This window comes from Euprymna scolopes, chromosome 10 (assembly GCF_053919585.1).
Source record: "Euprymna scolopes isolate OS-2025 chromosome 10, ASM5391958v1, whole genome shotgun sequence".
In the NCBI taxonomy this organism is placed as follows: Eukaryota; Metazoa; Mollusca; class Cephalopoda; order Sepiida; family Sepiolidae; genus Euprymna; species Euprymna scolopes.
Window position 1 is genome coordinate 62,650,516 of NC_136491.1, and position 25,749 is coordinate 62,676,264.

The following is a 25,749-nucleotide window of genomic DNA, read 5'->3' on the forward strand; positions in this document are numbered from 1 at the left end:
TGTTGATGTTGTTAGTCATGTGACTAATTTTTGCCTTTTGATTGATCTGTGCATTCTGCATTTTGTGATAAAATTCAAGCTGAACTTAGCAGTTTGGACTTGATACTTGAAATGTGTTGACATGCTATCTTCTCTCCATCTAAACAGGACGTTAAAATGTTGAAGTAAACTCATCGAAGTTTCCTGACAAAATTTATAATGTTGAAGTGATTGCGTCTAAGTTACCTGACAAATTCGTATCTCTGAGAGAAATCTACTTCAATGAAATCCAAGAAATCTGTTTAGGACTTGACAGTTAAATATGTCAGAAAAATACTAGTTTGCAAGAGAGAAGACACATGAGGAAAATATTCTCACAAGGAAAGATTGAATTGGCAGTGTCTATCATTAAACTAGATATTTTCTTCTAAAGCCTGAAGAAAATGGATATGTCTCAAGCTGCAGTTTTTTTAAGAAAAGAATACTCTGACCGGACTCCAAAAGGGAATGAGGAAGTTTTTTTACTAGACTTCTTGCCTCTCCATACAAAGAATTATGTGTATTTTTTTTACGGGTTATTTCTTCAGGAAAATGAGGAAATAAATTCCTCACTATAAAAGAACAGTCTCAGAACATAATTTCAAATAAGTTATCTTTGCCTGCAGATATCTAGCTAATCTATTTAAGAGAACTTTTATTTTAAAATAGACAACATTACTAAATGTAAGCTTAAATTGCAAACAAAGGGAGCAAACTCTTTTCGGCTTTGCTAAAGTATTTCTAAAATAAATCTTACGTTGGTTGAAATCTCATATCACAGCAGTAAGTAAAAAAGGCCTTCTCAACTCATCCGTCTATCTTTCGTAATTGTTACCACACAAAGAACTTCTTGTAGCTGAGAGCAAAATCTTAGCGGCAGACAGCTCATGAACTTTTTTTTGGCTCTAAGTTTCTTTTTTTTCTTTTCCTAATAAAATTGTTTGTTTGTTTCTATCCACCAAGTCTTTTCTCTCTCTTTTTTTTTTTTTTTTGTTGCTTTTCTTTGTCTTTGTATAACGTTTTTATATATCGAAGTGACGATAATAATTTCAACAACTTTTAATAAACTTTCTAGGAGATTCAAATTCTGATTTTTCATATTGCAGCAGTGAATTTTCCAGCCTGTTTTTTTAATGTTTATTTTCATGTGCATCAGATTTGAATTACCACTGAGTGTATTTGGTGATTTGCTTTTGTGAGGATTACGAAATCCATAATGGTAACATTTCTAACACTTATGCTTCTTAAATAGACAAAATCATGAAAAATGCATATCACCATAATTTCAGTAAGCAATTGGAAGAGTTTTCCTCATAGAACATTTATTAACCTTTGCTTGAATATTGTTTGGCGAAGATGCATTTAAGTCTTGATAAACATTCGTATTCTGTAATGAGAGTTTTCACTGTGATATTTTTATCCTGGCCCAGTTTTGAATAAAAATATGTGCAAATGTCCAAATCCTGTGTAGATTGAAGCCATGCAATGAATATCAAATATTTAACTTGAGTCTGTGTGGGATTTCATTTTTTGCATGCATAGTTAATGACCAGCACTCATAGTTATCAAAGTTTTTGCCAGTTTTAGACAATTAAGTGATTACTGAATGCTAAAAATGTCTGTAAGCATTATGACTGTTTCAGTGAAGCTTAAATCTTTTGCTTCTTTCGGAAGAGTAAAAATAATGTGTATGCTCATCTGGCCCTAATTATTCTAGTAATCAACACTTCTTCTAACCCACAAGAGAAGGCCAATCAAAGCATGGAAGGAAGATATAAAGATGGATTTGAGAAAAAAAAGGATAAAAGCCTGGCAGTGATAGTTTAGTTTGAAATTCAATTTCATGTAAAATAAACATTAAAGCAGATATGATGATGATTAGAAACTTAGGAATATTTTGAGATCAAATACAAATGGATCAAATTGTTAGAGAAATGTTAGAATCAGTATTAGAAGTGATTTGTTACACAGACAAAAGCTTTTTTTATTAATAAACTTTCTAGGAGATTGAAATTCTGTTTTTTCATATTGCAGACAGTGATTTTTCCAGCCTGTTTTTTATTTTTTTTATTTTCATATGCATCAGATTTGAATTACCACTGAGTGTATTTGGTGTTTTGCATGTTTCATAATTTATAACTCCTACATATTGTATTTTTTGTTTAGTAAATAGAAAACATTAACAGATGCAGGTTACATCTTACAAGGATTTCAGTCAGATAGTCTTATATTTATGTCAAAATGTAAAATCTTAAATCTTGTGCGAAATGTATAATTATTCATTTCTTTTAGTTTTCATAACAAGAAAAATATTTTATTATTTTTATTCATCCATTTTCATTTTTATTTGTCAGAAACTTCCAACTGGTGACATTGAAGTAAAATTGACTGATTTACAATTGTTGAATTCATGCCGGTCTCAACTGCCATTTCAGTTGAAGAAATTCCATGAGGTTTGTTTGTCTCACATTCTTTGACAATAAATGTTAGCATTATTATTAAACTAGTATATTATTTATATATATACAAAGTAGAATATGATTTTATCTCCCATCCAAATAGTATATGTATAAAAAATTAATGCGAAAAGTATAAAAGTTTATATCTTTTCTTTATTCATTTTTTATTGGGTGAGAAATACAAGATTGAAAAAAAACTTCTTTCAAGAACAAAATTTTCGACTGTACCTTTGATCTTCCTCAGGAAAATGAAGGAGATGTGCATGTATTGGGTAGGAGGTGGTTGAAGGAGAAGGTGTTGCTAATGAGAAGGTGCTATGTAAACCTTATATATATATATATATGATGAAAATAATGGAAATAGTATTCCGACAAAATAGAGAAAATAAAAAAGGAACAAACCGTATTATGTGTTCACCAACGTTTCGTCTTTATTGAGGAAGTCTCGAAATAAAGACGAAACGTTGGTGAACACATAATACGGTTTGTTCCTTTTTTATTTTCTCTCTCTCTCTCTCTCTCTATATATATATATATATATATATATATATAAAATAAAGTCAAAGAAGCATGTATTTCATTTCATATACACGTCTAACATTTTGAATTCTAACAATTATATTTTTATTCCAAAACAGAACAGAAAAGGTCTTCTCACATCATAATGACAACCTATCTTTTAAAAACTAATGGTTATAAGTTGTTTGGAGAAGGAGAGACATAATAATATTTTGAATGACAATGACTATTTTTTTCATTAAAAAAAAAGAACAAAAACGTTGTTTTCGCATTACAAACGTTTCAACTATATTTTGAAATCAAGATGAAATGCTAATGGATCTATGCTCCTATGAATTTTGTCTGTTTTTGTGGATTGATATTCATATTAAAAACCCTTTTTTCTATTTAAAAAGAAAATACAACTTTGTTATATATGGGTCGTGGAATTGCATTCACTAGCAAAAGATCTAGCTAATTTGCATATTCTTTTAAATGTTCATTTTAATTAATTCCCTATTAGTTTTTTTAGTTTTCTTTTGGGATGATCATTTTTAGTTAACTATTACGTGTAATTATATTCATGCAGATATTCTACATGATTTATACTTGCATGATATTTGCATAAAAATCTATAGTAAACACAAAACTCTTTCCATATATATTTATGTATGCATATGTATTTTTGTTTAAAAAATTTTGCCTACCAAAATCTTCCTACGGTTTTGGGTCTACAGACATGAAACTTTATATATAAGGTATTTGAACCCATGCAAAACTTTATATTTGAGTTTTAGCTGGGGAGAAATCAGTACAAAAGTGTGAAAATAAAAAAAATAAAAAAAATTGCCAGGTGAAGGTCGAATGCCGGCATTACGAATATGCATGCATTACGTAGTAGATATTGGTTCATGTTTTAATATTTAGCCTTACAGCAAACAGGTCTTTATAGCTCAGTCATTAATAGCAGAGAAAAAAATAAATTGTAAGCTAAATGTTTTAGTTGCGATTCTTGGTGGTGGCGCACAAGTTATTTTTTCTTTTTGACTTTTAAAATCATTACTATATATTGGGTCCGATATAATACAATAATAAATACAAAATCTGCATTAATCAAAATATCATATTTAAGTGTATTTTATGACCAGGCAATGCCGGGAACACTGCTAGTACATAAATAATTTTAGTTTGTTCCTTTTTATTTTTTTTCATATATGTACAAATATTAATATATATATATATATATATATATATATATATATATATATATATATATATATACACAACCACACATACACACATTAGAATGATGCAAGGTTCATTTAAACAAACATTTTATTCACGTATGAATGAGCTCCTTTAGAGTGAAGACAAGGATTAAAACAGTCGTCTGGAAACTAAAAAAAGGGGGCACCTTTTTATCATTAAATGAAGGAAAATTGAGTACAAACTCTCATACTCTTTGAATTGAAACAATGCTTGCTTTGCAATGCTGAGAAGTACCATATTCATTCATGATCCAGGAAAAAGCTGCTTAAATATGCAGAACAAATGCCTGAAAGGTTGTATCAACAGGAGGAGAACACTCCTTATAAATTAGGATGAGAAAAAAGACAAAACCAAATTTCAAATAATTTTTATTAACTTTGAATGGCTTAAAAAATAGAGAGAGTAATATAATTTTAAGGTTTTTATTAAATATAGTGTACCATTTTTCCTTAGGCTTCTGGATAAGCATTTCCCACAAAAACATAGACTACATTTAAATTTTTAAATATAAATTTTCATTTTCATTTTAATTTTGAATTTAAATTTTTAATTTTAAACTTGTCCAATCTGATAATTTTTATAAAATATTTTTATGAGTATAATTAAAATTTATATAAGATTGATTTCTTCAGACTATTTAAAAGAAATTTACACTTGACCCATAGGCGATTTGAAGGAGAATATAAGCATGTGTAATATAGTACATATAGAAGAGGAATAAAGTTAAATATAGTATTATATGAATAAAAATAATTATTATCTGTTCGAATTAGGTTTAAATATATCCAAATTTTAAAGCCTTTTTTGTGAAGTCGATCAGGTTTTTAGATTAGTTTACAGATTAGTTAGGATACAAAAATCCGTTTAAGACCAAAGCAAATAAAAATTTGACGAATTAATAAACCAGATTTTTTTCATAGGGGACGCAATAGATAGTTCACAAATATATTTATTAATAACGGAACCATTTAAGTATATATCAGTTCTTCTGTTTTCTCTTTCTTTTTCTTTTCCATTTCTTTGGTGTTCAAAATATTGAACAGACAATTTTGAAATTTAATCATTTGAAGTTTAAGGAAACAAGATTTAAGAAACGAGATTTGCATGCGATTATATGTATGTTTCCACTTCCGGTTATAAACAGATGAGATAGATCAGCTGAAAAGAGCTTGATATGTGGACCTAAAACGGTTCCCTATTATAAGGTTTAAAACCGGCGGTACTGATGACTTTCTGAAAATATATATATATATATATATATATATATATATATATATATATACACAGACACATACACACACACATATACATATTTTCCCAAAACCTCTGGCCTTGATGGAGGCTGCTATCATTTTTCGAATAATCTGAATAACAGTGAGGGGAGACTTGATTCCAAATATTTCACATATGTTATATCTCTCCTCTTTTGGTAATAGGGTACGATTATGAATATCTCTAGTATCAAATAATCCTTATACACTGTGAAATTTACTTTATGTAAGAAAATCAAAGAGGGGAGATACAACATATGAGAAATATTTGGAATCAAGTCTCCCCTTGCTGTTATTTCAGATCATTTGAAACCATAGCAGCAAGTTTTAGTCTCCCCTCCATCAAGGCCAGAGGTTTTGGGGAAATATCAGATATTTTGTAATTCAAATGCAAAATTAAGAAAACATATGACTATGATTGAAATATTGGTAAAGGTGCTATATATTTCTACCCACAAAAACTCCTTTAAAATTTCCACTATTATAAGTTTTCGAGGGTGCTGAAAACAAAAACAACAGTTAAAATCCCAGGAAACTGAATAAATTATAGTTTTAAAAAGTGATCCCCACTTTTTTATATTAATTTAACGTAAAATAAATACCCACTTTATAGCCAAGGTGGCCATAAAGTGGATGCTCATTTTACATTAAATTATTATAGAAAAGTGATCCTCTCATTTGTTTTAACAATAATGTGCGACCTTGAGGGCAAATGTCACATAGCCAAAAATTCAGGTATTTAGCTTTCCAACAAACCTACATTTGTAAAATTCTGATCAATGGTTGCAGAGATTTCAAACTTATAAAATTGCCAAAAAAAGTGGTATATCTATCTATCTATCCATCTATCTATATATATATATATATATATATATATATTGTTTTTACAAAATCAAGACAATGAAGATTGGATTGATAGCAACAAGTAGTGTATTTTCATTGTTCGTTATAATTGTTTCGCAACCATTGGGATGGATATATCTATACTTGTAACCAAATTAAATATTGAAATGCTCATATCTTCAACACTTCGAGAAAATTTTCAGGCTTTTTGAAGATTATAATACTATTCTATGTCTAAAATTTTATGACAATTGGTAAAAAAGAACCTATGTTTTCAAACCAATAAAATTTACTCAAATTTTCCTACATTTGTATATATAGTGTCCTAGCAGGCCAGCTTTAGTTTTGCTGCTTCGGTTGTCTCCCCTGTAGGATTGCCAGGCCACTAAAATATATATATATTGATTTAAAGGTTATGAGGGTTTTTGAAGCATGGACAGCGTTCATTCCTAGCAATCATGTTTGAAAAATTCACGTGAATTATTTTAGCCGTTTGTGGAAACTACTGAAGAGGCAATGTCGGCTTTTTTAATGGTGAGTAAATTCCGTCTCTCCCTCAATAAAGATTAGACGAATATAGATAAATAAATGAATAATAATAATAAATCCAATAAAATTAATATTAGTTAATAATTAAATGAGAATACACCTTTATTGAGAGAGAGAGACTTTACTCACCATTAAAAAAGCCGACATTGCTAACTCTGCCCTCTTCAGTAGTTTTATTATTATTATTATTATTATTATTATTATTATTCATAATTATTACATTATTTTTACCGTTTAACAATTTCATTTCAATTCCATTATACATGTTGAAATCAATTGTGTCTCATTTTTGCCGTTTGAATTAAACGCTTTTACATTGCAACATTAAAAAAAAACATTAAAAAAACACAATCTTCTTCCACAAACGGCTAAAATAATTCACATGAACTTTTTCGAACATGATTGCTAAGAATGAACGCTGTCCACACAAGTTTCCAGTTATTTCAACGGTTTTCTTTTTCTTTTTCATTTCAATACTTTTTTGTGACCAAGAGCGGAGATCCGCTTGAAATATAAAAAATAACAATAAAAATATTAAATACAAAAAGTAACATCGTTTTTCATGCTTCAAAAAACCCTCATAAACTTTAAATCACTATCCTAGAAGCATACGTGGACTTTTAACATTATATATATATATATATATATATATATATATATATATATATATTAATAATAGTAATAATAATATATACACTCATACACACATACTTAAACATATGTAGGGAGAGAGGATGAGAAGCTATATGGGAAAGAAAAGGATTGCAGTTACTCACCTAATATATATATATTAGTCCTCGCGCGAAAGAGCAGAACACAAAATGTTTTAAATAATAATAATAATAATCGAATAACAATAACAAAGACTTTCGCTGGCGAGAACTACTATTGACTGTAACCAGTTATACAGTCCTTTTGAAATTTTCATCTCTATTTTTCTTGTTATGTACTGAATATTTGTTAATGAAACCTATATGAAATAAGTTTTCTTATTAAATTTTAAAGATTTTCTATTCTGAAAGAAGTTTTAAAAAATTTAATCTAAAAAGTTATAAAAAGTTCTTAAAAAAGTTCAGATTTTCTCATTATTCAGACCTGTATTACAAAGTGGGGGTTGCAAAAAATGAGTTGTGGTGTGAGGAGAAATACAAACTGAAACAGAGAATATTCAGACCTGTAATAATACAAATTGCAAAAATTAGATGTGGTGTGAGGAGAAATACAAACTGAAATAGAGAGAAGGAGAGTTTTAAAATATAATCTTAAAAAGATAAGATACAAGTTACAAAAGTATTTCATCCAAGGCATGAAAATTGTTAAACAAAATGTTTTTACTATAGGCTTTAAAAATAAAGGTACAAGATTCAATTTGAAATTTATTTATTTTCAAAGTGCACTTTTATAAATTTTACAAAGTAAGGTATAAAAATTTAATTTAAATTGAATCAAAAAATTACCTTGGATTTATTATGTAATGTGCATTTTGTTGCAATTTAAAAACATTATCTTTCATCTAGCAATTAATGATATAGATATAAAATTTTCAATTATTTTTTTTTAAAAGTGCAACATAAAATCAATCCAAGGTAATTTTTTGATTCAATTTAAATTAAATTTTTATACTTTACTTTGTAAAATTTATAGAAGTGCACTTTGAAGATAAATAAATTTCAAATTGAATCTTGTACCTTTATTGTTAAATTGTTAAACAAAATGTTTAACAATTTTCATGCCTTGGATTAAATACTTTTCTAACTTGTATATATATATATATATATATATATATATATGTATATATATATATATATATATATATATATATATATATATATCTTCTATCTATCTATATCTATCTATATATCTATAAAAACAGAGATGTGTGTGCCACAGACAATTTCTGATTGGTTAATCCAATAATCACATCTCCTAAAAAACTATGGTTCGTAGGCTCTTAACTTTACCATAAAATATTATGGCTTTATTTATTGTCCATCTTGGAAGGGTTTAATTTTTTCTCAACTTGCGATTTACAAATTACAAAAATACGAAACTTACAATCTAACAATCGAACCTCCGACATCACGGCCGCCATTATGAAACTAAACTAAAAAAAAAAAAAACGCGCGTTCACTCGTGGTCTTTTCATTTCGGGTTTGGGTACTTGTGCAGTTTTCCATTGACATTAAAAAATGGAAATATTTAAAAAAAAATATATTGTAGGTACTCGTCATGGGATAAAGTTTTCCTACAGAAAAAAATCACGTAATTTCATCAAGTAGTTATTTTTTTATAGCGAAAAAAGAAAAAAATCAACGCTACAAGCGAGTAATTATTAATTTCAGCCATCTTGATTCTTAACCAAACAGAAAGTTCAAGTAGGGGGATTTCCCTTTTTTTTTTTGATAGCGAGGCCAAATTTCGTGAATTTGGCCTTTTCTTAAAGCAGTTTGGCCTTCAAAATTTCTGTTTGGCCTTTTTCTTCACCGATGAAATAAAAAAAGCAAATAAAAACAACGCAATAAAACTTTTTAAAATATGGCACACTTTTGTTGTTCTTGTTTGTTTGTTTTTTGGTAATTTTCCTTATTTTTTTATTTTTTCAAGATAATACTATTAAATGGACACTATTATGCCAAATTCGAAAAAAAAATGCACAAAAATTCGAGATTTAAGGTTTTGACGAGATAATTTAGCGAATTGTCCGGACTATTGCGAGATAACCATCCATTAGTTTTTCCTGAAATTTTGCCACAAATTGTATTTCAATACATAGATGTGTATAGTAACAACATTTTTTTACCGAAAATTCCCGTTGCGTCCCCAGATTTCATCGGTGAAGAAAAAAGCCAAACAGAAATTTAGAAGGCCAAACTGCTTTAAAAAAAGGCCAAATTCGCGAAATTGAAAGTGATAGTGTCTGTGTGTGTCTGTGCGTCTGTGTGCATTTCCCTACGCTAAAACTCTGTCAATTTTAAGCCTACAGATTCGAAATTTGATATACAGGGTACTGAGATTTGGGAAAATCGATGTGATAGGTTTTCGACAGAAATTTGGTGATTAAGTGGTCAATATTCAACAATTTGACCTTTGAGAACTCTACCAAACTCCTCCTACAATTTTGGGTCTAAACAGTAAACACGTGATATTTTAGATATAGATTCCTTGGACATGGATCTAACTTATTAACTTTACTTAATCCCTAAACAATAAATGTTAATAGATCATAATAGGGGTCAAAGTTTAAAAAAATTGACCGTGTTTTTTTTCTCAGCATTAACCTCAAAACACCTGGGCAACGCCGGGCACCGATTGCTAGTATATATATATGCACACACACACACACAAAAGTGAAATTGTCTGTATGTGTGTGTACATTTCCCTACCAAATTACCCTGTCTACAGACTCGAGATTTGACATAAGGGGTATTGAGATTTGGGAAAATCTTTTTAATCCGTTTTTGGCCAGAAATTTGGCTGTCAAGGGGTCAAAGTTCAACGATTTGACCTTTGAAAACTCTACAAAACTGCTCTGCCAATTTTGGATCTAAACACTTGAAATTTTAAATGTAGGTTACTTGGACATGGATCAAACTTTTTAATTTGATTTGAGCCCAAAACAATAAATGTTAAGGGGTCAAAATTGGGGTCAAAGTTTTTAAAAGTTTGACCTCTGCGGTGTCTACTAAATTACTCAGCCAATTTTTCATCTAAACATTTGAAATTTTACATAAAGTGTATTCAGACATAATGCAAGCTTTTTAATCGGTTTCTAACCGAAAATTTGGCTGTCAAGGGGTCAAGGTTAAAAATATTTGTATTTGACCTTTGCGGTCTCTAGCAAACTATTCAGATAATTTTGGGTTTAAACATTTGCAATTTTACATAAATGGTATTCAAAAATGCAGCAAGCTTTTTAATCAGTTTTTGGGTCAAAATTTGGTTGCCAAGAGGTCAAAGTTGAAAGAGTTGACCTTTGTAGATTCTACCCAACTCCTCCGCCAATTTTGGATCTAAACACTTGAAATTTTAGATGTAGGTTACCTGGACATGAGTGAAACTTTTTAATATATATATATATACATATGCACATGGTTATGAAGCATACAGTGCCCAAGCAAAGCTGAACTGAACTGCTAGTATATATATATATATATATATATATATATATATATATATATATATATATATATAATGTATAATGTATCACAAAAGTGAGTATATTTCTTCAAATATTTATATATATCTCTTTATGGGACAACAGTGAAAAGATGTTTTTTTTTTTTACACAATGAAAAGTAATCTGTCTGCAGCTTATATAACGGAATTAATTTATTTTCCCCCTCAAAATAACTCAAGATATAGCCATTAAAAGCTAAATTTCTGACAAAAGTGAGTACACCCCTTACGAAAAGTTGTCAACATACAACATGTCAATTCTTAATATTTTTTGTGGCCACCATCATTATCCAAAACTGCCTTTACTCTCCTGAGCATGGAGTTTACCAGAGCTTCATATGTAACCACTGGAATGCTCTTCCACTCTTCAATTACGACGTTGCCGAGCTGGCAGATATTTGAGACTTTAAGCACCTTCACCTTCTGCTTGAGGATGGCCCAAAGATGTTTTATGTGATTCAAGTCTAGAGACATGCTTGGCCAGTCCATCACCTTTACCCTCAGCCTCTTTAGTAAAGCAGTGGTTGTCTTGGATGTGTGTTTTGGGTCATTGTTATTCTGGAACACTGCTCTGCGACCCAGTTTCTGGAGGGAGGGGATCATGCTCTGCTGCAGTATTTGGCAGTACATGTTAGAGTTCATGTTTCCCTCAATGAAATATAACTCTCTAATACCTGCAGCACTCATGCAGCCCCAGACCATAACATTCCCACCACCATGCTTGACTATAGGCATGACACACTTATCTTTGTACTCATCATTTGGTTGCTGCCACACATGCTTAAGGCCATCAGAACCAAACAAATTAAATTTTGTCTCATCAGACAAGGTTCCAGTAATCTATGGGCTTTGTTGACATATCTTCAGCAAACTGTTTGCATGCTTTCTTGTATAATGCCTTCAGAAAAGGCTTCCTCCTGTGGTGACAGCCATGCTCTCCAATTTGATGTAGTGTGCAGCATATGGTCTGAACATTAACAGGCTGAGCCCCAACTTCTTTAATCTCTGCAACAATGCTAACAGCACTCCTATGCGAATCTTTCAAAGAAAGCATTTGGATGTGATGCTCAGCACATGCACTCAGCTTCTTTGGACGACCTACCTGAGGGCTGTTCTGAGTGGACCCTGCTCTTTTAAAATGCTGGATGATCTTAACCACTGTGCTGTAGCTCAGTTTCAAGGTGTTAGCAATCTTCTTGTAGTCTTGGCTATCTTTATATAGCACAACAATACGTTTTTTTAAGATCCTCAGAGAGTTCTTCGCCATGTGATTAGGGTTGGAGAATCGAAGTTGGAGTCGGTGTCAGAAGGAGTCGGAGGTTTTAGTTGGAGTAGGATTTCTAAGAGTACAAGGAGTCGGAGTCCGAGTCTGAATTGTTTTATCCAACTCTGACTCTTTTTTTTTTTTTTTACATGGTTTTCTGTTTGGTTTTACCAGTTATTACATTTTCTAACCAAACAAGGCACATTGCCACTTTGATGTAGGGGGCTACTATCAGGAACCTAAGTTTCAGGGGTACTATGTAGGGAGTTTAGCAGCAAGATGTCTGTTTACATGACACTTGAACGTCTGCATGTCAGTACAGTTGGGGAAGCAGGAACACGAAAGAGAATTCCAAAGTCTAACAGTTCTTGGGAAGAAGCTATTAGAGTAGAAGGCTTTCTTACATCTGGGTATCTCTACTGTGTAGGGGTGGCACTTCGCTGCTTGTCGGGTTTGTCGGGGGTATTTTCATCGAAGGGGTACAAGAGCTTGTAGTCCGTCAGAGCATCTACCATTAAAATACTTGTCGAACAAGCAGAGGGATGCAACATTTTGTCGATGGGACAGGGGCTGAAGCTTAGATAACAGTTCAGGACCTATCAGGTTGGCGACTCTCTTTTGAACACTGTCCAGGAGCGAGAGACTAGTAGCAGATGCATGATGTCATTTCAAATATACCCATGTCAGAGACAATTTTATCAGGTAAAAATCAATCCCTTAGGTACACCTGCATTTATATCATATTGTTTAGACATACGACCATTGAGGACAACCTGGGTTCTTCTTTCATTTAAGAACAATTTAATTATGTTAAGTAATCATCCCGTAATACCATAGATTTTACTTTCATGAGAAGACCATCGTACCATACCCTGTCAAAAGCCTTAGATATATATAGAGCTACTTGTAACGTGCATCCAGAAGATAAGCGCCCGCGTGTTTGCGTGTTGTGTGGGTACGTGGGAGAGACGGATGAGGGGAAAAAGACTTACCTCGAGACCAGCTCAGTGTTACCGACCAAAAATAGAAAAGAAAGACCAAGATGGCGGCCGCCGTCTTTTGTAAAGTATGATGTCTCGCAAAGTCACACGAATTCTCGGAATATGCAAATTTAGCCGTCCTAGAACGACGATAAAAGCGGGTGAGGGGAAAGACGTGGGGGAGTGACGATTGAGTTGGCTGGGGAATCGTGTGGCTGTTGCTTCTTGTGCCGTGTTGAGGATATCTTACCGTGTTAAAGAGAGAGAGTCGGGCGCCATCTTGAATTTTTCCTTACACTTTTTCGTTACAAGCTATTTTGGCCATTTGGCCTCTAGGACTATGACCGAGTCAAAATTTGACTTAAAGCTCATACCCGAATTTGACGGGTCCACGTCCATCGTCGACTGGGTTGAAAGGGTCGAGCTGACGTGCAACCTTTGTGAGGTGAAAAGGGTACACACTGTGATTCCCCTGAGATTGGCTGGGGGTGCCTTGAGTGTATATCAGCAACTCAGTGCTGCCGAAAAGGGAGATGTCACCGCAATTAAAGCTGCGCTGTACAAGGCATTTGCCATGGATCCTTGTACGGCCTATGAAAAATTTGCTTCCCGAAAACTTCTACCGGAGGAAAGCGTGGACGTTTTCTTCGCTGAGTTAAAGAAACTCGCAGTTCTGTTCGGTGGAGGGGTGTCGGAGCGGACGCTCGCGTACGCATTTGTGGCGGGCCTTCCCACTCGGGTGAAGCAGCTACTGAGAGCCTCAACCAACGTTTCAACAACGACCATGGAACACTTGATGGAACGTGCTCGAGCCATCATCAAAGATGAGGAGGACCTGAGGGAACCAGTTGTGATGGCGACACAGACAGGCCAGATTGGCGCTCGGGAGATTCCGGATCAGAACCCTGCAAGCAATGGGAAATGTTTTCGCTGCGGCCGACGCGGACATTTTGCAAGGAATTGCACCAACAGGGGGCGTGTGCGCTGTTTTAAGTGTGGCGGTTTGGGGCATCTAGCCCAAAACTGTGCGGGAAACGTATCAGGGGAGAGGACGTCAGCGCCGCCCTGCTCCCCGAGCAAAATTTGAACAAGGTGCAACCAGTAATGACCGTCTACGTAAACAGGATACCCTGCTCAGCACTTCTCGACTCAGGCTGTTTGCATACTATAGTGAGCACCAGGCTGTGTCCAAGTTGGACTAAGAGGAAGATCAAAGTCACCACGATAGGAGGCGAGACCCAGACATGCTGTGGAGCTGGAACTGTCAAGATCTACATGGACACCGGTGCAGCCACTAAGATCAATGTGCTCGTGACCCAAGGAAATCTCCTGGGGTTTGACCTGTTGCTCGGATACGATGCCATCAAGGCGCTGGGGGGAGTCGCAATTCATCGGGATGGAAAGGTGCGATTCTTAGAGGCCTCAGTGTGTGCAGCGCTCCATATCGATCGGCCGGATTTTACAGTGGACTACGACTCGCGCAAGAGGGCCTGGATTGCATCTTGGAAGTGGACCGAGGGAATGGCACCGACTAAACTCAAGAATGGGGTTGCAGAGTACCCTATACCCAGTGAGGCCCGAGCAGAATACGAAAGGGAACTAAAGGCGTGGATCCAAGATGGCTGGTTAATCCCCTACCCTGAGGACAAGCTTGGGCCTCCCAAGGGTCTAATACCCTTGATGGCAGTAGTCCAGCATAACAAGTCGAAAGTACGGCCCGTGCTGGACTATAGGGAGCTTAACAAGCATATTGACATATTGAAGCCTACACTGCCGATGCTGACGTATGCGCCAGTAAGTTGAGGGAATGGCGTCAGAAAGGCACTAATGTCTCGATATTGGATTTGCGAAAAGCCTATTTACAGGTGCGAGTTGATGAGACGTTGTGGCCGTTCCAGACAGTTTGGTTCCAGGGGCAGAGGTACTGCCTTACACGCCTTGGCTTTGGCTTAAATGTGGCACCACAGATCATGAAGACTATTGTCAACACAGTATTGTCCCAAGAAAAGCCCATGAGGGACTCAACGTCAGCTTACATTGATGACGTATACGTCAATGAAGATGTACAGTCTGCGTCGTGTGTCAAAGAAAAGTTGGCTCAGTTTGGTCTGGAATGCAAGAATCCCGAACGTTTAAGGGAAGGAGCACGTGTATTGGGATTGGATGTTTATGAAGAAGATGGCACCCTACAATGGAGGCGTGGCAGTGAAATTCCAAGCATCCCCAACCTCGTTACAAGGCGGACCGTTTTTTCTTGGTGTGGAAAACTTGTTGGTCACTTACCGGTCTGTGGCTGGCTCCGCGCAGCTGTTGGTGTGATTAAACGCAGAGCAAATTTAACAACCACGGGTTGGGATGACATATCCGATGATGTCCTACTAACTCTGATGATTAAAGAGACACTGGAGAGAGTGAACAAGAAGGACGCTGCCTGTGGGCGGTGGTGTGTTAACGGAGACAACGTAGGTGTGTGGGTTGATGCCAGTTCTTTGGCGTTGGGAGTATCGTTGGAGCAAGGAGGAAACGTGTTCGAGGATGCGTGTTGGCTGCGGCCCGTAACAGATTCTCAGCATATCAACCTGGCAGAGCTGGACGCTGTTGTAAAGGGGGTAAATCTGGCCCTGCAGTGGCAGTCTAAGAAGTTGACCTTGTACACAGATTCTCTCTGTGTCTACCACTGGGTGTCTGACACACTTTCAAGAGGACCCTTTATTTTGTGAGGCGTGCATACCCAGCAGTGACCAAGATGGATGTCAGACAGATCGTCAGAAATTGTGAGGCTTGCCAGTCTATTGATCCTGCACCAGAGCGATGGCAGAAGGGTCGCTTGGAAGTTGAGAGTGTGTGGCAGCGGCTGGCCATGGATATTACCCATTACAGTGGCAAGCCCTTTCTAACTCTCATTGATTGCGGGCCTACGAGATTTGCGGTGTGGCGGCAGATGACCAGACAGGATTCAGCAAATGTTGTTCGCCACCTATCATCCATTTTTTTCGAGCGAGGTGCGCCGGAAGAGCTCCTGACTGACAATGATGCAGCGTTTTGTAGCCAGCAAGTTCGGCAGTTGTTAGATGAGTGGGGCGTCCGACTACGGTTGCGATGTGCGCATGTGCCGTCAGGAAATGGCATTGCTGAAAGAAGCCATCGCAGCATCAAGAGAATTGCTGCCAGGAAGCGATGTACTATTGCGGAAGCAACATATTGGTACAACATTACGCCAAAGGACGGGACGTCCTCTTCAACCGCACCTGCGAATGCTATTTACACGTACCGAGTCGGAGTGAAGGGAATCAACACTACGCAGCCAACCGACAAGGGAACATATAACAGATATGAAGTGGGAGATCCAGTGTGGGTGCGGCCTCCAGGAAATCGGTGCACCGACAAGTTTAAGCGAGGACAAATATCTGGAGTGATTAGCCAGCAGTCTGTTTTGGTCGATGGAACCCCACGACATGTGCGAGATCTTCGCCCAGCTACCGAGGTGCGTCACACAACTACAGAAGAAAGCAGTGAAGCGTCTAGCGATGAGCTGCCGATGCACGGATTCAGTGAGCCCCTTCCAGAGACTGATAGCGATACTTCATCTGATGAGGCGGAACCAGATCCAGAGCCCGAATCTGAAACAGTGAATGTACCTCTTCGCAGAAGCACACGCACTAAAAGGCCACCCTCCCAGTGCTCTCTATGTGATCATCAGATCAGGGGGGAGTGTAACGTGCATCCAGGAGATAAGCGCCCGCGTGTTTGCGTGTTGTGTGGGTACGTGGGAGAGACGGATGAGGGGAAAAAGACTTACCTCGAGACCAGCTCAGCGTTACCGACCAAAAATAGAAAAGAAAGACCAAGATGGCGGCCGCCGTCTTTTGTAAAGTATGATGTCTCGCAAAGTCACACGAATTCTCGGAATATGCAAATTTAGCCGTCCTAGAACGACGATAAAAGCGGGTGAGGGGAAAGACGTGGGGGAGTGACGATTGAGTTGGCTGGGGAATCGTGTGGCTGTTGCTTCTTGTGCCGTGTTGAGGATATCTTACCGTGTTAAAGAGAGAGTCGGGCGCCATCTTGAATTTTTCCTTACACTTTTTCGTTACACTACTGCCCTCCCCTCATCTGTCTTATCCAGTGCTTTCAGAGATTACAGTTAGAATATCTACAGTAAAATGGGCTTTCCTAAATCCATATTGATGGTCAAACAGAAGTTTAGTAGCTGTACGGTGGTGGACTAGAGCTTGATTATTTAAAGACTCAAATATTTTGGCGAAAAGCGGGAGGAGGTTATTTGTGCAATAATTTAATTGGTCAGTTCGTTCGCCAGAGATTTTGTAAACTGATACCACAGAAGCAGTATTCCAGCCGTCAGGAAAGCAAGATTCGTTAAGACATTTGTTTAACAAGAGTTTAGAGAGAACTGGAGCAACCTCAACGGAGCATTTTTTTAATAGCACAGCCGGGATTAGATCAGGTCCACATGCTTTTAAGGTGTCTAGGTTTTTTATGATACCGTGTACTTGAGAAAGAGTGATTTTCAGATCATCTAGTGTGGTTTCTGTCCACAGAGGAAAATCGGAGGGAATGGTTTGTTGGGTCCAAGGTAGAGTTTGAGGGAAAATAATGGGCAAAATGTTAGCTTTCTCAGTTGCTGTGCAAACAATCTCATGATTGTTGGATAGTGAGGGAATTACTGATTGCCCATCATTTACTACACTATTGTAGATTTTCCAGAAATCATGAGTTCCTAATTTCTACGATTCAGTGCGTTTTCTGGTTGTTTCAGTATATTCACTCTTTAACTTCTATATACTTTGTCTGTTTGTACAGGACTTATGCTGGATAAATCTATGGTATGCATGTTGCCTCTGAGCAATGGCAGCTGCGCAAGTAGAAGTAAACCATTGAGGAGAGTGGAGTTTGCTATAGAATGTCCGTGTAGAAACGTGCTTCATTTGCTACTTTGAACCATTCAGTAGTCTCATTTGCGCACTATTCTGCAGGAAGAGAAAAGATATTTCCCCATGGGGCATCTCTGATGTGATCTCTAATGGCATCCCAGTCAGCCATTACATTGACTCTTCAACTTGGGGTCGAGAGTTTAGAGGGATTCTATCATTATCACAGCATGATCAGCATTCCTAAGTGGGCAATCAGCATTTGTTACACAATCCTCAGGATCTCGTCAGAAATAGATCCAGGAGTGAGGTTTGCTGGTCCTGGCGATATGGGAGACGGGTCTGTGTCAAAGAGTGGGATATAGCAAAGTTATGGATGATGCTACTAGCTGTGTTAGTGTAGTTAGAGAAGCCAAGCAAATTTCTGTGGTGGCCGTTAGAGTCACTAAATACATGTATTTGGGCGCTAGTGTCAAGGGAGAGTGCTACATCTATGCTGTCAGAGACATGAATGATTATGGTACAATTAAGAAAATGCAGGTAGCTAACGCTATGTTGTAAATTTAATTTAAAGCACATGAAGGCCTGGTCACCTGATTCTAGTTTAGATTCTCTAGACATGAGGAGGGTGTTACAAATATAGACTCCAAGTCCGTTCCTGTTAAAGTCTTTAGGATAAAGTGGGGGATAACTAGACATGTTAGAGAGGATGGAGGAGTGCAAGTTAGTTTCACTTAGTGCTGAGATATTCAAGGAGTTTGCTAGTTAAAATGATTCTACATCATCCAAGTCCTTGGATATGTGTAAATGCAAGCCTCAAGGGAGGAGGCATGAATGTGTGTCTGGTTTGAACATTTTTTTAGATTGAGCTGTCAGTTCATTCTATTTCGTAGTTTCAGATCTAGATTGAGATGTTAGGCAAAACAGGTGTGCATAGCCACCATCATGCAACACGAGTAGACCATCAGCCGGCTCCTCATCCACAGGAATGTGGCCTCAGGAATGTCCACCAGAGATGAGTGCAGGGTGCCTTTCCATGTGCAACATGGCACTACAAATATCCCGATATTACACAACTGATGACAGATCAGCCACTCTAAATGCTATTAAAGTGTTAGGGCTTCTGTACTGTCAGTTGGAAACAACAACCAGCAACTGTCAAACCGGTACCCTCAAACCTGTCTGACAGGTGTGGCCCAGTCCAATCATGTTAGCATATATGGGAAAATAAACACCCCCTAGATGCCCCGGTATAAGGGAAGGGAATAAGGTAAATGTGGGGGGGGGGGCATTCATTGCCCTAGTCAGGAAACAAGGCTAAGCACTTGGCGTCTCTAATGAGTCCTTGTGGCCGCACCTCTGCTCCTGGCTAATAGGCAAAGAAGGAGTATGGAGTATAGATAGGCAGAGCCTAACTACTCCTTAAGCAGTTTAGGTTTGCAAACCGGTGATTTGATTAAGTCACCAGCTCTAGGGAGGTTGTCGTCCAGGAATGAGGAAGCCTCCCTCCCCTGTTTGGTGCCAAGACATGTTAGGTCAGTGGCACAGCTTTACAAATCGAAGTTTTCCTTATCCTAGATGGATGACCTAACCAGATCTACTGGTCCATTAGCACTGAGAGGATTTTCCCTGTACCTAGTTTCAAAGCTAGGTATTTCTATGCTCCCGTTAGTTAGGATTGATAGAGTTAGTATCAAAGAATTAATATCTGTTTTGAAGTTACACTCCTCAGAATAGGATTAAGATTGTTTACATTTTTAAAGGAGGTATGTATGAGTGTGGGGTGAATATCTACTAGGGTTAAGAAAAGATCAAATGTGGTTTGTGGATTAGTGACTAATTAGAAAATTATAGTATAAGGGTTAGAGTAGGTTTTGAAATGTGCTTTAGGTGTTAGTTTTCAACTAAAGATAATCACCAGTACTTTATCCCATCAGAGAAAGATATAGTTGCTAGTTAATATAGATCACTTATAATCTGGGCACAAACTGTGGCTATTAGTTATCTACTTTATAGATATTCTATAGAGTATAAATAATGCATCCCTTAGCAATAGAAATCTATAGATGTTTAGTATTTATCACTTTTGAAAAAGTCAGTCTAGTAAAGTTTAGGACTGGAAACTAAATCCTCTTCCCAACGTGCAAAGTATGTGATTTTATATCAGCTTGGGGAGAAGAGCAATCGGATTTTTGTCCAGTTGAAACAGGAGAGATGATATAACTTACAAGAATACAGCATTAATATACAATTTAAATATACAGGGATTTGGGGAGGATTTAAGAGCATAAGGATTTTTAATGTTTATCATGCAAAACAGACAGGAAGGCGTCTTGGAGGCAAAGCATTATCACTTTAAAGCAGACATTTAAAAACAATATTTGTGCCAGTATGGTTAACTCTCTCGGTGTGATGAACCCGTAGATCTTGTCAGATCATCCATCTAAGACAAAGAAATCTCTGATAACAAAACTGGGAGAGGGAGGCCTCCTCAGTTATGGTTGACAACCTTCCTGAAAGTGGTAACTCAGACAAATTCCCAGCTTGCAAATGTAACTTGCTTAAGAAGTAGATAGGCTCTTCCTATCGCCGGCTTTCACACTTCTTCTTTGCCTATTAGTCAGGCCAGAGGTACAATACCAGGGACTCATCAGAGTCACCCTGTGCTTGGCCTTATTTCCTGACTAAGACATTGAACTTCATTCCCCTGTTCTCTATTTTAAATTTCTCTCTTTCTCTCAGAAACTAAGAACATTTGCTTGCATGCCACTTGTGCTCACTAGACTTGTTTGGGCCAGTTTTCTCTGAGAGGTTGAGGGTAACTGATTGACAGTTTGTCTTCCTATTGTTTCCGACTGACAGTACAGAAGCCCTAACACTTTGGTAACGCATAGACTGGCTGCTCTATCATCTATCATTAGATCTATAATATCAGGATAGTTATATTGCCATGTCGTGCATGAAAAGGGACCCTGCTGCTATATCTGGTTGGCTTTCATGAGACCACACATTCTAGACTGGACTCTGCTAATGGATCACTGGGTGTGTATATTTGGCGTCAAAACAGGTCCACTTTGCTCAACACTCTTCCCCTAACCTAACAATAAACAAAAACATAATGAAATGACAACCCAAGCAAATATCACGATAAACTCAAACAACCACCCAAACAAAACCAATTCGCCTCCGTCTTGAGGCTCACTTTCACAAATATTTGTGAGCTTAGAGGTAATCTAGATGATGTAGAATCTTACCTTTTAGTAAACTCTCCAGATATCTTAGCATTAAGTGAAACAAACTTAGACTCTTCAATCCCCTTCAACTACTTTAACATGACAGATACCTCTCTCTTTGCCGTAAGGACTCGGTTAGATGTATGCACGTGCTTAGAGTCTATATTTGTAGAACCCTCCCTAAAACTAGAGAGAAAAATCTTGAATCAGATGACCAGGCTTTTATGTGCTTTTGACTGACATTTCACCACTGCATTAGTTACTTATATTTTCTCTGCTGTTTTCCTCAAGTCAGGATTGTACCCTAATCGATCATGCCACTGATAGTATAGATGCAGCACTCTCTTTGGATAGTAACACCAAAATACATGCGTTTGGTGACTTTAATGTCCACCATAAAAATTGGCTTGGTTTCTCAGGTTATACAGATGTAGCTGGACGCTCCTCTTATAGCTTCTCTATAGCCCATTCCCACACATAGACAATATTTCCAACTTGCCTACCAGATCGTGAACCTCAGCAGGCTTCACTTCTAAACCTATTCCTCACCACAGTACCTGAGGATTGTGTGACTAATGCGACAGTCCACTTGGAAACACAGACCACCTCGTGGTATCAATTGACATCACATTTAAATCCCAACCTTAAGGTGATGAATCATTGCTCAAAACCACAATGTACTACAACAGGGCTTACTGGGAAACCATTAGAGAACACATCCGAGATGCCCCATGGACTGATATCTTCTCTTTTCCTGCTGAACTATGAGACAATTGAATGGTGAAAAGCGGGAATTGAAGCACAAGTATTATAGCAAACCCCACTCACCCCCATGGTTCACTGCAGATTGTGCAGCTGCTATGGCACAAAAACAGCATGCATTCTGTCAGTTTGTATATCATAAATCAAATACAAATAGGAAAATTCGTAGATGCTAGAAATGATTGTCAGAGAGAAAAAAAATAGTCAGGGAACACATAGAATCACCCAAGATAGGAACTCATGATTTCTGAAAAATCTATACTAGGAATTACTGATTGTCCTTTATTCATACTAGGAATTACTGATTGTCCTTTATTCACTACAGTGAATAAAGTACAACCAGTAATTCCTCCATTGAGCAACAATCAGAAGGTTGCATGCACGGTAACAGAGAAGGCCTCTAACTCCACCTTAGAGCCAACAAACAACTTCCTCCCAAATTTCCCTATGCAGACTAAAGCCACATTAGATGATGTAAAAATCACCCCTTCTCATGCCTGCGATATCATAAAAAACTTAGACACCTCAAAGGCGTGTGGGCCTTATCTCATCCCTGCATTACTAATTAAGAAATGTTTAACTGAGCTAGTCCCCATCCTTTCCAAGCTCTACAATAAATGCCTTGCTAAATCTTGCTTCCCTAATAGATGGAAGATGGCTTCAGTGGCACCAATATACAGGAATTCTGATGAAAGAATAGACCCTCTTAATTATCGCCCCATTAATCTCTTTCCCCTCTTCACTAAAATCTTTGAGACCTTAATAATCAAGCACTAGTTCCCCACTTCGCAAAAGCAAATCTTCCCTCTGACAAACAGTATGGATTCAGGCAATGTCATTCTACTGCATATATTTTAACATTTATCTGTGAATGCATTTACCATGTGGGTGGTAACCACAACTGTAGCACTGGATACATCCAAGACCTAATGAAAATCAAATCGTATGTTATAACTGGACGTATACTAAATATAATTAGATCCATCTTAGACAATAGAAGCACACAGGTTGTCATTGATGTACATACATCCAAGCAGTATAACATTAATGCAGGAGTGTCTCAGGGGTCGATTCTTGAACCATTATTATTCTTGATATTCAAAAACGACCTCCTTGATAATATTGCGTCCGAGATGGGTATATTTGCATTACGGAAGAACAGATGTACATAAATCTAAGACACTGGCAGAATCATTAGAAAATGACCTCCAAACCATAGTTGAATGGGGATGCAAATGGATGGTCACATTTAATGCTAGTAAAACTAAGCTGCTCTCCTTTAACAATTACAAGATGCCTCTCGAACTGCCTATATTGATAAAAAATAACACCCTACCTGAGAATTCTACTTTCAAACTCCTTTTTTGAGACTATTTTACCATATTTTACTTTGTGGGCAATATGAACTGGAACGCATACATATAGGACATTGCAAAGACTGCTGCAAAGACTGCTGGGTTCCCTCTATCGAGCTAAAAGACTACTCACACCTGAGAGTATCCTGCACCATTACAAGGCCACCATTTGCTCATGCTGGAGTATTGTTGCCACTTTTGGGCTGGTGTACCTACAACTAGACTCTTCATCTTGGATAGGTTCCAAAAAAGAATTGTCAATCTAATCGATCCCACTTTATCAACTAAGCTCCATCCCTTGTCCCATCGTCACAATGTTGCATCTCTGTGAATGTTTTAATGCAATGTGTTCTGATGAACTCGTTGCACTTGTACCCCGTACATATCTCCGACAAACTCGTTTAGCAATAAGATCTCACCTCTTTCACTGTTGCGGTCCCTAGATGTCAAAAAGCTTTCTATTCTAATAGTTTCTTCCCTTGAACAGTTAGACTTTGGAATTCCCTTCCTGCTACCTGCTTTCCTGGTCGTACTGATATGCAGAAGTTTAAATGTAACATAAGCAAATATCTTGCTAATCTTTCCTAGACATGGTCCCAAAAAGTAGCCTTTTTCGTCCAAGTGGTGATATGCTTTGTTAGAAGTTAATATGTGTAAAATAAATAAAGCTGGTTGAGTGTATATGTGAGTATATTTATCATACAAGTGAATGTTAAATATAAAAAATGATATACACGAAAAGTAATTATAAAATGCTGAATAGGTGTGGGAGACTGGTATATGGATCTGCAGAATAGATTTTCACATGGGGGTCAAGGAGTCGGAGTTGGAGTGTAAGATATCAAAGGAGTTGGAGTCGGTATTCTAGAAATTCAAGGAGTTGGAGTTGAACTTTTACCATCCGACTCCGCAACCCTGCATGTGATGCCAGGTTAGAATTTTCAGTGACTGGTACGAGAACTGCACTACAAATTTGAATTTGCTTCCTATGAACATATGGCATAGTTACACTAAGGAGTCACATGACATTTTGGAGGAGAAAAAACAGTACTCAATGAAGACATTTAGGGGTGTAGTTTTTTAGGATTGTACTCACTTTTTAGGGGGGTAGTTTCTTAGGGGTGTACTCACTTTTGGTGCCAGGGATTTAGCTTTTAATGGCTATATTTTGAGGGGAAAATAAATTAACTCTGTTATATATGCTGCAGACACACTGCTATTCATTGTGTAAAAAAAATCATTTTTTTAGTGTTGTCCCATAAAGAGATATACTTAAATATTTGAAGAAACGTGAGGGGTGAACTCACTTTTGTGATACATTGTCTATATATGCGGAAATATGAAGAAAGTTAAAACTTAGAGAAAATGTAAGGGTTTGGGAAAGACTGGTTGCTAAAGAGGAAAGACAAAGGGTTTCCCCCAACATACACATCTATCCTCAAGAAAACGTTTATGGTTAATCAAAGTTTTTACAGAACTTGTCGTTATTGAGTGATCCTGGATCTTTGTTAAGTCCTGAAGTGTGCTTGTTTAGTTTTAGAATTAGTTTTTTTCATATTTACGTCTTTGTTGTTGTGTATTAAAATTAGATGCTATAAAGATGTATCTAATGTTGTCTACTGTGTGGTTTGGTAGATTGTAGTATATAGCTATTCGGTGCTGTGTAGATTTGTCTTTAATTGTATGTTTATGGTGCTTAAGCCTATTTCCCTAAATGTAATTACTCTTCGTGCATTTGGTTATTGCAGTTAAGAGGGGGGTGAATGTTTGTCCCTAGAGGGGTAAATGTGCTGTTGGTGTTAATCTGTTGCTTATTTGGCATATAGGCTTGTTTATGTTTTGTTTCCTTGAGTTACAGAGTGACATTTATTTTTGTGAATGTTAGTAGAGAATGTAGGTTAAGGAGCTGTCATTTTGCACTAATGTAGGGTTTATTATATATTGTGTAAAAAATTGATTTTCATGTCATGATATGAAAATCAACTTTTCAGAACCAATATGCCCATATTAAATTATATTTTCTATTCAAATATAAATATTAACAACACAAAGTTCCTTTAAGTAGCTCAATAATGTAATACTAGAGCTATAAATACTTTTAATATTTTACCACTTGGTCTTTTACTGGGAATAGTGCTTAGTGACCACCCGGCGCAGGAATATGTTATCCTGTTAAGATGCTC

The 25,749-nt window shown here is 36.7% G+C and overlaps 1 protein-coding gene across 3 annotated transcripts in view; it reads left to right on the forward strand.

Moving 5' to 3' along the window:
• LOC145286014 (aspartate--tRNA ligase, mitochondrial-like) overlaps nucleotides 1-25,749 on the forward strand; it is a 517,834-nt gene that overhangs the window by 214,712 nt on the left and 277,373 nt on the right. For all 3 annotated transcript variants that reach the window (XM_080134627.1, XM_080134626.1, XM_080134628.1), the window contains exon 4: nucleotides 2,373-2,471. In XM_080134627.1, the coding sequence (XP_079990753.1) occupies nucleotides 2,373-2,471 (99 nt within the window). The remainder of the gene's footprint in view (nucleotides 1-2,372; nucleotides 2,472-25,749) is intronic.